At 34.6% G+C, this 15539-nt stretch overlaps 1 protein-coding gene across 2 annotated transcripts in view; it reads right to left on the bottom strand.

Moving 5' to 3' along the window:
• The window catches only part of LOC118204927 (uncharacterized), a 42493-nt gene that overhangs the window by 9274 nt on the left and 17680 nt on the right, over positions 1-15539 (bottom strand). Inside the window, exons 2-4 of one of the 2 annotated variants that reach the window (XM_085809265.1) lie at positions 15266-15368; positions 12157-12347; positions 10769-10837 (exon numbers count right to left, since the gene is read on the bottom strand). In XM_085809265.1, the coding sequence (XP_085665391.1) occupies positions 10769-10837; positions 12157-12347; positions 15266-15320 (315 nt within the window). In that variant the 5' untranslated portion in view covers positions 15321-15368. The remainder of the gene's footprint in view (positions 1-10768; positions 10838-12156; positions 12348-15265; positions 15369-15539) is intronic. The other variant, XM_085809266.1, reaches the window with a different exon arrangement.

Raw genomic sequence — 15539 nt, 5'->3', positions numbered from 1 at the left:
AGTAAATTGTGTACGATTTTTGAAACGTGCACGAGTATTTCACCTTTCTTACAGACATAACGAAAGATGATAATTTCTAAAACTATTTCCCGAAGGCACGTGTACTCACACAACTCAGGAAAAGATGAACAAAATAACGAAAGAACATCCAAATAACGGCCTTGAGCTTGCTTTGCACTCATTGGCTAATATATGCCAGATGACACGCAATGGAGCTCGATGCCCATTGGAGAACTGGAGAACTATGTTTCTGGATATGTATGCTGTCACTCACAAAGCAGAAATTCTCATCTGATTCGCAAGGTTTTGTTTAGACACATAATCTAGAGAAAATTCAGTTGCTTTCAGACGTCCAAAATCACTTTTTTTTTTTTGTTCATATAATGAAGTATTAAAGCCAAGTTCCATAAAAATCGTGAGAAATATTAAGAATAAGAAAAAGTCGGCAGAAATATATTGTAAATCAAGTTGGCGGGAGAGCGGTCGAAAATCGGAAGAGTTTGTAACTCTGCATTAATAAAAAATTTATTATATTTGAAAAACAGTTAAATCTGAGGAAAAATGTAATGTTATTTATATGAATCTATTATGAATTTTATAAGCATTGAAAAACATGTATACAAAATTCAGTGATTTCTGGAAAAAAAAAATTGTCAACATTATGAAACATGTAAAGGGTTAAATCTCATGATCTCCTTGCTGCAAACATCATACCCCTCCGAATGTCTATTCTGAAGGGGTGGAGGGTTAGTTACATTTCCAACAAGGGCAGCAGTTAACAGGCCCACCACTGGCACTTCAGAGTGATTATTTGCAAGGAGCAGAACACTTTTCAACAGTATACAAGGTCTCACTCACAAAAGCACATCCATTGTAGCAAAGATGGAGTTAGCTTGGCAATGAACTATATAATGGTGTCATACACAGACTAATGGTTTCTCCCCCAAAATGGGGAGCAAACTGGTTACTCCCTAATCTTATTGCTAACATCATAGACGCAGCTGGATGTGTCTATGAAAGAACTGGTATTTTATATATATCTTCACGTAACCATAATTCAGTGTTGTGACATGTTTTATGGGTAATGGGGAAGCAGTATTAAAAACCTCCTATGAACTTGGGTATACCTCCCAGTCATGTAAAAATGTGGCTAATAAATATTGCATAAAACCTTTCTGTCATCCTTATTTCTCCTCCTTTGCTTATATCTAGTGATGCTGGGCGGCAACATTTACAAATACATGTCTCTATACGAATAGTTTCGCAGGCTACCCCGAACATTTATTCAGTAAAATTTTGAACACTCTGAAGTTGCATGCCATAGTGACTTTGCATTATTTAGCAGGTTCATTTGACTTACACATCTTGATGCGACGATAAGACCGACCAAGAGCAAAAAAACACTTTTGTAGTTTTTGATAATTTATTGATACAAAAGAATCAATACTTTTAGAATAAAAATATGATAGATTTTTTTTTTTCAAATTTCAGAATGGTTTGCAGAGTGGATCTCAGCTATTTTTCAACACACAATTTAGTTCTTTGATTCATCATACTTTTGTTTTTTGTCTTTTAATGAATGAATACCTTTTTCTTAGTACCCACTTTTAATTTTATGGAAAATCAATATATTAAAATCTTCTATTGTGAGGTGATTTGAAACATGACAGGTAATAATGATAATTTTAAAACAAGACAGAAGTAAAATCAGTAAAAAAAAAAAAAAAAAAAAAATCTTGCAATGTAACTTGAAGTTAGCTAAAGTTCAGCAGTATTTAAAAAAACTGCTCAAGCAAATTTAGGTTTTATGGCACAAAACCAGAAAAAAGGTCGTTTCTACGTCAACCGCATCATTCCTTATTTTACCAATACTGAACATTACAAATCAGTCAAACTGCATGTTACACAGCCAAAAGTTCAGAAACTTTCCAAATAAAATATTCACATACAACACACAAAACTGTACAATAGGAGCAAAGCTAGCACACACAATACAATGTAAATGGAGAAAATTACGAACATAAAAATGGGATTAAAATACTAAATATGATGAATGATAATTGTAGTAACACAAGGAGAGTTTAAAATAGGCATGAAATTAATAGATGATAAAAACATGTAGAATAAAGCCACTATTAAATTAAAATACATTAAATCAAATGGCAAAATGCTATCTCTAAGAGTGAAAGATGCTAAGCTTTGGATTTTTTCCAATTAATGTCAATAAAGTATTAAAATACCTCTGACAAGCATAGTTAAAACTCTGACAATCAATTAAAATATATCATATAGATAACAAGACATTACTGCTTGTAGGAACAGGAGCAACTCTCACCTTTTGACAAAAAAGTGATGTATAACCCAAGATATCTGAGGATCCCATTATGTGAAAAGGAGAAAGACGAAAACAGACTTAGATTAATACGGAATATAAATAGTTCAGAGATGCAGTAGGAGTTCCCATAAGAAGATATCTATTGATAGAATGAAACTGGTAGATGAATATCCTGAATCAATATATATCAGTAGATTAGGTGTCATTAACTCATTTCAAAAGAACATGCATTAAATGCTCTCAGGATCCGCCACATTTAAGAAGACCCCCGACTAAGATCTGTTCTAATGCACAGAAATCCCAACTACATTTCGAGCTACAAAGCACAAACCATATCCAATGTAAGTGGGGCTCGTAGCAGAATTTTAAGCAATCACATTATTTATGAAACCATTAGTAGACAACCAGAATACTATCTTGATGATAGGTAATGGTAAATATTATGGCGCACAACCTGGATAGATTACCTGGCCAGACACATGATAGCTAAAAACAAGTTACAGTTCACACATTAATTCTATGCAATCACAAGTTTAAAACACGGAGCAGACACATAAAATAAAAACAGGTAATAAAGATGATGAAAGTTAAGGTGAAGTAACTCATGAATTGGGTAATGATGCAAGATGTGAAGGATGTGTGAAATCATAAAATATAAGATACAGTAAAATTTATATCACTAAAATCCACAGACGCATAAAAAAAATCAAATTAAATAACAAAAACCGTTCTCCTTGAGGTATGGAAATAAAGGAATTAGCATTAGCCTCTTTCCCGATTATACAGTCAAGAGGCAAGTCAGAGTTATTAAAATATTTCAATATAAGTGAGTTATTCAAAGGGTAACTACTGACAGGTCAGACTGTGCTACATGACAGGGACTAATATGAAGACTGGTTAGAATTACATCCTCTTTTCAGTTTCCTATTGAATCCCAGTATTCAACTAGAGGTATCACAGTTTTACGCTTATTGTTAACCTGAGCATCCCATAACAGCTGCCACTTCTCTAGGACTTTTCTCTTAATACCTCTTTTAATACCCATCAGAGGAACATGCTGGCTGCACAGATCAACAGCAGACTTAGCTGTGATATCGGCAAGCTCATTTCCTTTGATCCCAACATGACCAGGAACCCAGCAGTACAGAACTTGATAACCATGCAAATGTAAGCTTAAATTTAATTTTAGAAGTTCAACAGCTACAGGATTACGAGTGTTGGAAAAAGTTTCGAAAGCTTTCGATGCACTTTATGAGTCTGTATAAATTATGAACTTTTTCTGGCTTAGCTCTGACATGCAAAAAAGCACATAATATATGGCAGTCAGCTCGTATGTCAAGACTGAGCAAACATAGTGCAAATGTCTGCCCTCAATGCAGTCACCCACTACAAATCATGCTCCAACATGGTAAGCTGTTTTTGACCCATCAGTATATATGGCAACATGACCACTATATTCATGTCTATGTTCAAAGAAGAGTTGTTTATATACAAGCTTGCAAGTGTTTTGCTTATTGTGGTGATGGAAAACATCAAGAAGCTTGATTCTCACATCTTCCCAAGGTGGGATTTCAAGATGATGTACTTGGGTGGACATATCAGATATGGAATGCTTTTCGATGAAAGATCAAACTCTTAAAGAAAAGGAAGGGACACAAGATGGTGGTGCTTGAAAGAGAAAATCACATATGTCATCAAGCAAACATAGCTTACTAGGATGGTCAGGTTGAGACAATATGTTAAAATACTGTAGACAGACAACTGCTCATGCCATAAATGGACAGCTGGATCATAATAATTAACATACAGGTCTGGAAATGCCTCAGTACAGAAACGCAATGCCTGATGATGAACTGGGTCTAGTTTCTGCAAAACTGATGGTCGTGCAGATCCATAAACAACTGAGCCATAATCTAGTCTAGAGTGGACAAGTGCTCTGCAAACATGAAGAGCAGCATTCTGCACCCCAGGTGTTTGCCAAGAGTTTTTAAAAGATTTAATATTTTGGTACACTTCTTCTTCAGATGTAACACATCAGGGAGGAAGGTAAGCTTTCGGTCGAACGGCACTCCCAAAAACTTTACTTCATGTCGTACTGGAATCTCTGATCCACGAAGATGTAACTCAGGCTCAGGATGGGTACCTTGCTTCCTGCAAAAGTGCACACAAACAGTCTTGTGGTTCGAAAACTAGAATCCTTATTTGTTTGACCAGTCCTGAATTCCGTTCAGAGCAAACTGCAGTTGCATTTCTACACGTCTCATACCTGCCCCATGACAACTAATCTGAAATCATCAATATATAGGATCCTAAAATTGTGGGAGGTAGTTGCTTTACGACAGAGTTGATTTTTAAAGTGAACATAGTAATACTGAGCACACCCTCTTCTTGTAAAGAGACATCTGACAAGACAGCACCAATTCTGACTTGAAAAGTTCTTCAACTCAAAAAATTTTTAATGAAAATAGGCAGGTTAAGAAGATCACGAAGTATACCATATTTCCATGCCTTATCATAAGCTTTCTCTATGTTAAAAAAAGACAGAGACAAGATGGTTTCTTCCCACAAAGGCTTTACGAATGGATGTTTTTACAAAAGGAGCATGTTATTCATGGTTGTTCTTCCTTTTCGAGAACCACTCTGATGAGGCGATATGATTCTTTTCTAAGAAGCAGAGTAAGTGGCTGTTTACCAGTTTTTCAAACACCTTACACATGCAACTTGCAACTGAAATTAGGCCAATAAGAGGGATCCTTCGGGTCTTTTCCTGGTTTAGGTATAGGTGTAACAACAGCTCTCTTCCATCCATTGAGAAAAATATGCTCCTTCCACACTCGGTTATAGACAGGGAGGAGGGCAATCAATGACTTGTAGACAGATGCTTCAGCATTTCATAACTAATACCATCTAGACCCGGACTAGACTTACATATGTCTGTGATAAAATTCTTCTCAGCTGATGCATCATAAAAACACTATTTAAGGCTCGGAGTTAGAAGAGTTGAATGCAATAGGAATTTTCTCACAGTGTATCTTAACAGAAAAGAATGCTGGTGGATAATTATTGCTGGAAAAAACTGCAGAAAATGTTTCATTGATATTGTTTGCAATTTCTTCTGAGGAACTTATCACTCGGCCATCTTTTTTCCAGAAAGAAAAGTGAGTAGTCATTATATATCCAACATGCTTTTCTTTCCCAGACGCGTTTAGATCGTGTTCATGATGTTATCCCATACGCATAGGATATCCATGAATCTCTCTGGCTCTTACGTCTTACTTTCCTTGCATTAGATTTGGCTCTTTTGAACGCTATTAAGTTTGACAGAGTTGGGTACCTACAGAATTCCCCCAAGCTTTGCTGTCTCAGAGTTTTCTGGCACTCACGATTCCACCATGGCTTTGGATATTTTCATACTTTTCCTGACGTCATAGGTATAGAAACTGCAGCAGCTTACAGAATAATATTAGAGGCGATTTCACTGCTTCATCAATAGGCACATCTGTAACCATTTCTTCTAGGAGCTCAGGAATAAACGAGAATTCCCACTCTACCCTGTCATATATGAAGCTATACATGGGATTTACTCCTCATGAGAGAGTTACAAAAATGGGAAGATGATCACTATTATAAGGATCATCCCTTACACTGAACGAAAAAAAGGTAAAAGAGATGAACAGATAGCAAGATCAATAGCATGAAAGGTTGTAGTAGGTTCGTGGAAATAGGTATTATGTTCATTGTTGAGGAGACAGAGACAGTGATCAGAATTTATACTCTTACTTCCCCAGAGTGGGCTATGGGCATTAAGTCACCTATTATGATACAGGGTCCAGGCAGCTGTTCTATTAACCCTTTGAGGGGCAGTAGATAAAATTATTTAAATTGCAGTAAAATTTTGAATGAATTGTAACTTACAGACCCTTAGGGCTCAAAATTGAGACTTTAAAAAAAATCTAGAGCAAAATCCTGAATTTTGAGAGCCGGTACCCCTCTACAGCATTTTCTTCCCAGGTAGCTGCCAATTGTTAATTTTTGTTTTTTCATCTATTTTTGCAAACTTTTGATGTGCATCTATAGAGATGGATGCTTGAGTACATTATGTAAGTCTGAGGCAAAAAAACTTTTAAAATTTCACTAAAATTAGAAGATTTGTTTTTTGCACTTTCATGATGCCACCCAGCTGAATATACTTATGTAAAATATGGGTAAAAAGATTTTGAAAGTGATTTAAATTCAATATGCAAGGTATTTCTTCCTTCCCAGCATGGCCTCGTGCTGTAGTGGTCTGCATGCTGGGTGCGTATTCCAGAGGTCTGTGGTTCGATTCCCGGCGAAGGCATTGATCATTTTTCAAGTTTCTTGCCTCCAAAAAAATCCTGTCTCAACAAATATTATTATTTTATGAAAAATTTTAGCAAAATATTCATGCATAGTTGCATGCAGAAACCGTATCATTCTGTAATTAAGCTAGTATAATGTTACAAGATGTTACTAAAGTGAAAAATATTACAAGTTGTTACTCGGGGAAAAAATTAAAAATGAAACACTACGACTCAGCTGAAAAATTATGTTACATTTTTGAAGTTGTTATATTTTATGCTTTAGATAATATATAAAAAGAATATGCTTCATGCTATGATAGCAAGAATCGCCTCCCCCCATACTCTTTCAATTATCAGGCCTGGTAAAGGGCCCTTTATAATTTTTTATACATATAGGTTGTAATATATAATTTTGTTCAAGAAGAAAAGCTGTCTTTATTTGGTTTTATTATTTGATACACCTCAAAGCTCCTATTTCTATCAAAACTTTAAAAACTCAAATATTTGCCCCCTTTTCACCCTTCCAAAGATAAATGTTTTTTATCTAAAACTGGCCGTAGCAATATTTCCCTCCTTTTACCAGCTGTGAAGACTAAACCACGTACTTGTATCCTAACCCAGGGAAAAAGTTTTTCTTGCATTCCTTAGTCTCTCATCTGAAATTAACGAAGACCTAAAGAATAAAGGCATGATTTCAAACTAGCAGTTTTTCCACTGCACTAAGAAATGGACTTAAGTGAATTTCAATTTTCCATACTTTTAAGCGAGCTTTCCCTTTGTGAAGATGGCGTGACCCCTGTATATAAAATTAGTTGTCCGTCACCTCTTTTCATTTTTGCTGCAATCTAGGATTTTGGAAAACATGAAACAAAGGGTGTGCTTAGGACTAACAATGCCACATTTAACTTACAGTTGTGTAACTTTTTTTTGACGTTAAACGAATTTTTCTCGTGGGAAAGGGTGGAGTGCTGAAATTAAAATTTTAGCTAAACAGAGGCAAATGAGAAACTCAAGTGGAGTAAGCAAAGAATGAAAAGAAACGAATATACTCGTATTCAGTCTTAGGACAGGGTCGGTAAACTTCCCATACCCCCATGAACACAATATTGAATCTTACACAACTTGTAAATTAATCATAAACAAATTATTACATCATAAACTATTATAATGTAAAGAAATTCTGTCATCTCAGAGAGTAGAGAAGGAGAAGCCTGGTGCTGCCATCTATTGGCAAGGTACCCTCAGTAGAGGCATATACCGGCATTAAAAACATATACAATCTTCTTTTAATTACCTTAAATAATTGAAATGCAGTAAATATAAAAGGTTTAGCATGTGTGCATCATATATTTGAAGATAGTGAATTTTTATCTACCCTCCAATGGAATTTATAAATATTCAAACATGACACCTTTGAAAGAGGTACATTAAGTTCATAACTGCAAAATATTGAGCATTCACAGAGTAGTGCTGCCAATTAGAATGAAAAGAAAACAGTAGAAACTTATGATTAGAGCTTTTGGTATAGAAAAATTAGCATAAGGAAACTGTAGAAACTTAAGATTAGAGCTTTTGGTGTAAAAAATTAGCATTCCTTAGGAGGTTAAAAAATTGACAAACACCTGGTATGCCCTACTACTATCGATGTGTTGACTTGAATGCAAGTAGACAGAGAGCAAATGGAAATTAAATTTCATACATTAACTGGTATGGCTAGAGCTTATAGGCTTTTTCATAATTAGATTGAGCTGAAGGGGTAGTCAAGTGAAGCTAGAACTCCTATGATGTTTGATGTTAATGAGATTTTGGTGGAAAATACAACAGTTCCATGATATGAGAGTGGCCATTATGAATGGTATTTATTCTTTCTGTGCTGTATTTTTGTTTTCCTTGGAAGTAGATGTTAGGGAATTTTTAACCCTTCTTCTACTTCCATGTTATCTGAATCAACAGAGTCTGAAATCATTTCATCAAGCAAACTAGTACTGACACTTCTTTGTTTGTTGCTTTTTTGGTGAGATTTTATTATTTCTTTGGGATTATTGTTTCTGTTTTCTGTATTTCATGAGTTGTTTTGTTTATTTTGGGCTTGCTTTTTGTGGGTTGGGTTTTAGGCACTAGTGTTTGTGTGTTCACTGTAGTTTGGGTACCAAGAGATAGCATTGATTTTGCTTCACTAGCATTCGTGGTTAAGTGCCTTCAACTATCCTTCAAGCTTCTGCATATGATATATTCCTCGTCATTTTAATAGCCTGGACTTACCTCTCTGTTTCCCATTTGGGTCATGAGTGTAAGAAAGCTGCATGTTCATTTTGCAATTTATGCACATTGAGACAGCAGTACATGTGTCACTATCATGGCTAACCACTGAGCAACATGCACACATGAATTGCCATGGCAGGGGATCTTAGTGTGACCAAAATGCTGGCACTGGAAACAACGCATTGGGTTTGGAATATATGGGCATACAGGATAATTGAGGTATCCAGCCTTAATATTCTTAGAAGATCAGGCAACTTGAAGGTCAGGATCACATGTTTTGTGTCTATCAACTGACCTTTATGCATCTTGGTCTGCCTGGCAGCACATACCTTTTGATCAGCTAACTTGGAAACGGACAGAAAGTCGATTTCCGAGATTATGCCTCTACAAAAGTGAATGCTTTATGTGCTGATACAGTTACATCAATTTGCCGAAGTTTGGTTAATCAAAGAAGGGAGGCAGACCGCATAGCCGAAGTTGTGTCGATATGCGAATCTCCAGACCGAAAACACTTTATGTTTCTTGGTTCACCTTGGAAAAATGAATATACTTGTTAATTACGAATGGAGATATCTTTTGCATTTCGCCAGAAGGGCTTTAGACTACAAGGAAACGTGGACTATTGTTAGAATTGCTCACATCTGCATCGATACATACTATTTTAACAGTTGACTTTTCAGAATTAGTGCTTGGAACTACTTGACTGATTTCAAAGTTTTTTATTAGATATATATTAGAATTTGCCATATTGGGGGAAAATATTCGAGTTCAACCGCCCCCACCCACCACGAAGCCTAACAAGGGAACACTGATTCCTGTTAGGGCTAGCCAGACCTATATGCAAACTGAAGCCCTACAGTTGTCTTTCCTGAAAGCAGGTATTCCTGAGAGCTTACCCCAAGCCACTGACACAAGGACTAGTGACCAGCCGATTCACACCCATGAGGATGACAGGGTGCCACCCCTTTAGCTGAAAGCAGAGACAAAAGCAGTGTGTTGGGGACAGTACCCAGACCCTCCTTTCCAGCGACACAGGTCTCAACGCACAGCAAACACATGGGCAGTTTTCTCGTCACTCAAAGACTATAGACAAGAGCTGTTCCAGTCTCTCATGACAAGCCCCAACTTCCGAAGAGGAAAACCACAGGCGAGAATGGAAGGAAAAAAGCTTCAGCTCAGAGGAGATGAAAAAGAGGATAGATGACTGTGGCTCCAGGATCGTGACACCCATCTTACCAAGATGATCGATCCCCTGAAGGCCTAGAGTACCACAGGATTGCCACACCTCGTACTCACAAAAAAAGTGAGCCCCTGAGGGGTATTGTTAACCTTTTTGTGACGGCGCACCTTTAAACAAAGCGTCTTAAACAAGACGCTCGTGCGAGACGGAAGAGAATCGAAGGCAGTCACCGTACAGGACGGAGGTTTTGCATCGCTAAGCCTAATTTTATAACAAAAATCAGAAAAACAAAAGTTTCGCTTCTAGCATTGTAATTTTTGGTATCATTTTAAATTATTACTTGAGCTCTTATATATGTTAAAATTAGCCCTTAAAACCTTTTTTTCTTTATTTTACATGAAAATATACTAAAATAATTTTCGGAAGCGCTAATCAAATTATTCCAAAGTTTTAATTGATAAAATCCATCAATTAAGTTTAAAATTAATAAAAAGAACACAATAAATACTATTTACAGTAAGAAGTCACAAAATTTAAAATGAAAACAAGTGTGGTAAATCTCGAAGCACAGAGAAGTATCACTTTATAACTCTTAGAAAAAGTATCACTTTTTAACTCTTTAGAAAATGAAACAGTACTCTCATTTGCGTTAGTACATGGTTCACTAACCATATTAGGGTATTCTTCCTTTTGATAAATAGCGCCTTCCCGCCATAATAGACTGGAGGTGAGGCTTTCCTAAATAAAAAAAAGGAACGGAAATATATCTGAAGGCAATGCAAAACATAAAAAAACTCCGCACAGTAACCCTAAAAGAACGTACATAGTAGAGGAAAAAATATAATAAAAAAAGGAATTGGATATAAATCAGATACGAGAATGTTTTCATTAGCACGCAGCAATTTAAAGAGCCCACCTCTGTTTACGCTTTGCCTCTGCCCACCGTCGAACAGCTGATGAGTAAAATACCAAAGTCAAGCAGAATATATCAAACTCTAGGTCGGGAACCTAAAACTGTGTTCATTTCAAAAGTATGGACACAGGATGCCATCTAGTGGCCTTCAGAAAAACGTTCCACCTTAAAATGCTTCTACGCATCACCCATCCTCTGAATGTGATCTTTACTGATGCGTGGATGGGACGCCCGGCTGTAAGAGACGTTTTTAAGGAATGCATATATGGGACGCCCATCCTGAAAGGGTTAATAGGAAATTAAGATGTCCTTTCATTAGCACTGAAGGAATTGTTTTGATTCCTTTTTTTTTCCACAGTATATAATATTTGAATATTAACTTGTTGACAGGAAACTAAGATAGCTAATGCCTTTTCATTAGCACTTGCAACACTACTGAAGTTGCCATTGCTTTGTTCCACACAGTATATAACATTTTATACAATTTTTTGTAAGGTACTTTGGAAAGTATAGAAAAAGAGTTTGATGGATTTCAGTCTACAAGCTAATGAGAGTTTTGATACTTTAAGTATTCGCAGACAACTAGATAACAATCTAATTAAATACTGAAGTAATCAAGGTTAACAGAATGAAATCACAGTCCTGTATTCAGTACACAAGTAAGGGCATAATTATTAAATGAAGTGATTGCTCTTGATGCTGGAAGCATTTAGTCAAATGTTATCAAAGGCTATTAAAGATTCACAGCACAGTTGTGCTAGCACATACATTGTGAAACATATCAATATTATGTAGATTTTATAAGAATAACAGCAGTCTAATTGGTGTTAAAATTCTGCAACAACTGTCATACAACAGTTAAGGCATAATAAGTGGAAATGATGAAATACAGTAATTTCTATGGGAACACAGCCTTTGGATAGAACACTATTACTTTTTTTCCATTTAGCAGAAATTTATTTGCAAAGAGCCATATCGAATGAGAAATTTCATATATCAGATTAGTATAAAGGATACCCTGTGATTCAAGGCCTATGCATGCAAAAAGATCCCTGTGACACATTAAACACAAAAGCTGAAATGGCATCAAAATTTTTCTGAATGTTCAATTGAAATAATATGCAAGAAAATTTATGAAACATACCTTACTGTCTTCAGCAACGCCTTCTGTGGCATCTTTCGTAGACTCAGCAATGCCTTCTGTGGCATCTTTCGGAAACTCAGCAACACCTTCTGTGGCATCTTTCGGAGACTCAGCAACATTTTCTGTGGCATCTTTCGGAGACTCAGCAACATTTTCTGTGGCATCTTTTGAAGACTTTTCCACAACATTTTCTAAAAAATATTCAAAATTAAAAAATAATGCAGAAATAAAATTCTTGGAAACACAAAATTACTTAAAGTACAAATACTTAAAAAAGGCAATTAAGTATTTTTTAAATTCAAAATTTTGACTTAGTGGAAACATTTCATATCAGGAATGTTATACGGTTTCAAGAGTTTAATATTTTGTATAACTTTAAAAAAATTTAAATAATTACATTAATTAATGTGAAGTAGTACATGTTATGAAAATGAAAGAATGACATAAAATACTTAAGCTCGTACTTTCTTATAGGATGCATGAAGGCAAAGTTATTGAAGAAACATTTCATTATCAGACATTTCTTGGCAAAGAAGCACTTAGAATCAAAAGAATAAGAAACAGTACTATGGCTGTGACATATCTAACAGCCTTTTTACCAGTTTATGCTAAGAAATGGTGGTAACATTTAAGTCCAGTTAAAGAAATTAAACTTTTCTCCATCAGATTTAGCATTGGCAAAAAAATATGATTACAATTACATTAAAAGAAAAACCACATGTAGAGAAAGATAACTACGGCATTTTGTTATTTGACTCCTCAGATTCGAGCATGTTTTGAATATTTAAAAAAAGGAAAATTTCCTCTTTCTAAGGAAAATTTTCTCTTTAGTCTTATTTAATGTATGCTACCATTTTATTTCCTGAAGTGTAAATTCTTTAATTCAGCAAATTTTCTATTCCAACATAATATTAGTCACAGTTAATCTATACTACTACCTTTATATTTCCTAAAAAGCATAAACATATCTTAAGACACACTAATTCTAAATCTGCTTGCTAAACTGAAATTTCAAGGATTTCCACCCAATTAAAGAATAATTTCTAATTATATCTATTGCATTCTATAAGGAGGGAACATTTGTCCACCACCACAATGTTAAAAAATCATTACTAAAATGAAATGGTTGTAGTACTTATGTATAAAGATAATTTGCTAACCAGATGCAAAATTTCACCTTGATTTTTCTCATATACTGGTTTTTTTCCATGCAGAACACAAAAACAAGGCAGTTTTCCTTAGAAAGTCCACTATGAAGATATCCTTCTCCTAAGACAAGTATCCATAGTACACTAATTAATTGTAACTGTATATAATCAGTTTACATAAACACATTTTCTGTAAACTGCGGCATTTAAAGATGAATTTATGACATTACTTTAACAGAAAGAATATACAGAATTAACACGACCAATACTGTTTTAATTTGAGTAGAGGAGAACAATAATTCCTCAAGAAAAAAAAAAAAAAAAAAAAACTCTTGCCTTTCAACTGATCAAATTTAAGATAACTTCAAACAACATAGCTAATTAAACCACATTCATAAAATTTTAAATAGGTATCATTTAACAGTACTATACACATGAACATGAGACTCAGCTAAGAAAAAACATTTGGAGCACAGCTAAGGATGAAAAACTTACGAAAGATGTTTTGGCAATTTATTCAGTGAGGGAATATAAAATAAGTCATCTGCAGGTTAGCAATTTCAAATGCTCATAGTTTTGCGAAACATAAAAAATCAAATGCTGTATAAATGAATGTTTTATATACCACTATATAACAACAGGACTAAAAGATAACTGCTTTCATTTACTGAAAATTATGGAGGAAGTATAATAATAAAAATAACAAAAATTTGATAGTGTGATGTCTGTGGGCTTGCCATTTTTTAAAATTTCTTAAAAAAAGTATGATTAAAATCTCTTACAACCAGTCTTATTTATTTTTTTCTTAGCATATGATTTTCTGAAACATGGAAACAAAGACAACACAATAATACTACATATAAAATTTTGGGGAGACCCCATGCAGTTATCTAAACAAAGAATACTACTTGAAATGCTACTTGAAAAGAATGTTAATATTTAAGCTTGTTTTAGTCTAAGATAGGTCAAATGAACCATCTGTTAAGTAAAAATGCAAAAATTATTGAAAGAAGCAATTGCACCACGTTCTAAATCTTTGTATTTGTATGCAATTACTACATATAGGTTTAAAACACTGCTTGCATGTTGGCTTCCTATATTGTATATGGAAGAATTTTTCTATCTCCTTATGCAGTCCTACCAAACAAACACACATGCATTTTTAAGCACTACATCTGTAATTGCTAGTGTCAAATTTTCCTCTGTTTAACCGAAAATACAAGTTACTTTAAAATCTAATTCTGTATGTTCGTAGACAGCTTCGAAATTATTCCTTTCATGAACCTTTTCTTTATTACCTCTTTCCCTGTAACGCTGGTACATGATGAACAACCACACAAAAAACAAGTTTTTCTCCAAACTCTTGAGCTTTATTTTTTATGACTTAGCAGTTTAACGGTTTCTCCTTTTTGTTATGATTAACAATAATGGTTAATGTCACATTAAATCAACTATGAGCTGGACATATCCTACTCAAATAAGGTGAACTTGCTGACCATTTTTCCTATACTCCAAAAAGTATATTGCTTATAAAAAATTTAATTCGATGATTTTTAGTGATCTTAATTTTTAAAGTAAGCTTTAAAGCATGCATTATTCACATAAAATTCATAAATTATGAAAAAATTCAATAAGCCTGTTTTCCAGATTCAAAATCAATATATATCTTAATTTCTGCTCATAGGAAACCGAAGGTGCTAAAAGCATGTAATGACAGGATACTCCAATGACACGGGGACTTTTCCTCCTTTGACAGTAAATTCCCTCTTTTCTAGCAAAGAGTGCACCTTCACGTGACTTTTCACTTTCACAGCACACTATTAACATTCCTTCTGGATGGTAGAATATAAACCAAGGTTGCATTATTGCTATAATATGGTATCCATTCAGTCTTTAAAAATATTATTTTATAACCTTTTAGATTTATTTTTCTGGAAAACAGGGACATGTATTACAATTACCTTCTGATTGAGCAGGTGTACCTTCAGATACAGCAGACGTAGAAGTAACTTCCATCTTTCAAAAGGTTCAGACAATTTTTTCTTTAGGATAACACAGCTTCTTCTAAAGATAATGAAAACTTAATACTGAAGATATAGTAACAAGTAAAAAGAAAAACAATATATCCAATAGCTTTTATATTTACAAATATTACTAAGGCTGAGTCAATCAAATCAAATCAAGAATCAGCAAATGCTCATTATATAAACATAAATTAAAAATATGCAAATAAGT

This window comes from Stegodyphus dumicola, chromosome X2 (assembly GCF_044657685.1).
Source record: "Stegodyphus dumicola isolate Sdum_Otavi_A_Nest chromosome X2, ASM4465768v1".
NCBI lineage: Eukaryota > Metazoa > Arthropoda > Arachnida > Araneae > Eresidae > Stegodyphus > Stegodyphus dumicola.
Note: the sequence above shows the minus strand (reverse complement) of the source record. Positions and strands in the feature narration are given on the sequence as shown.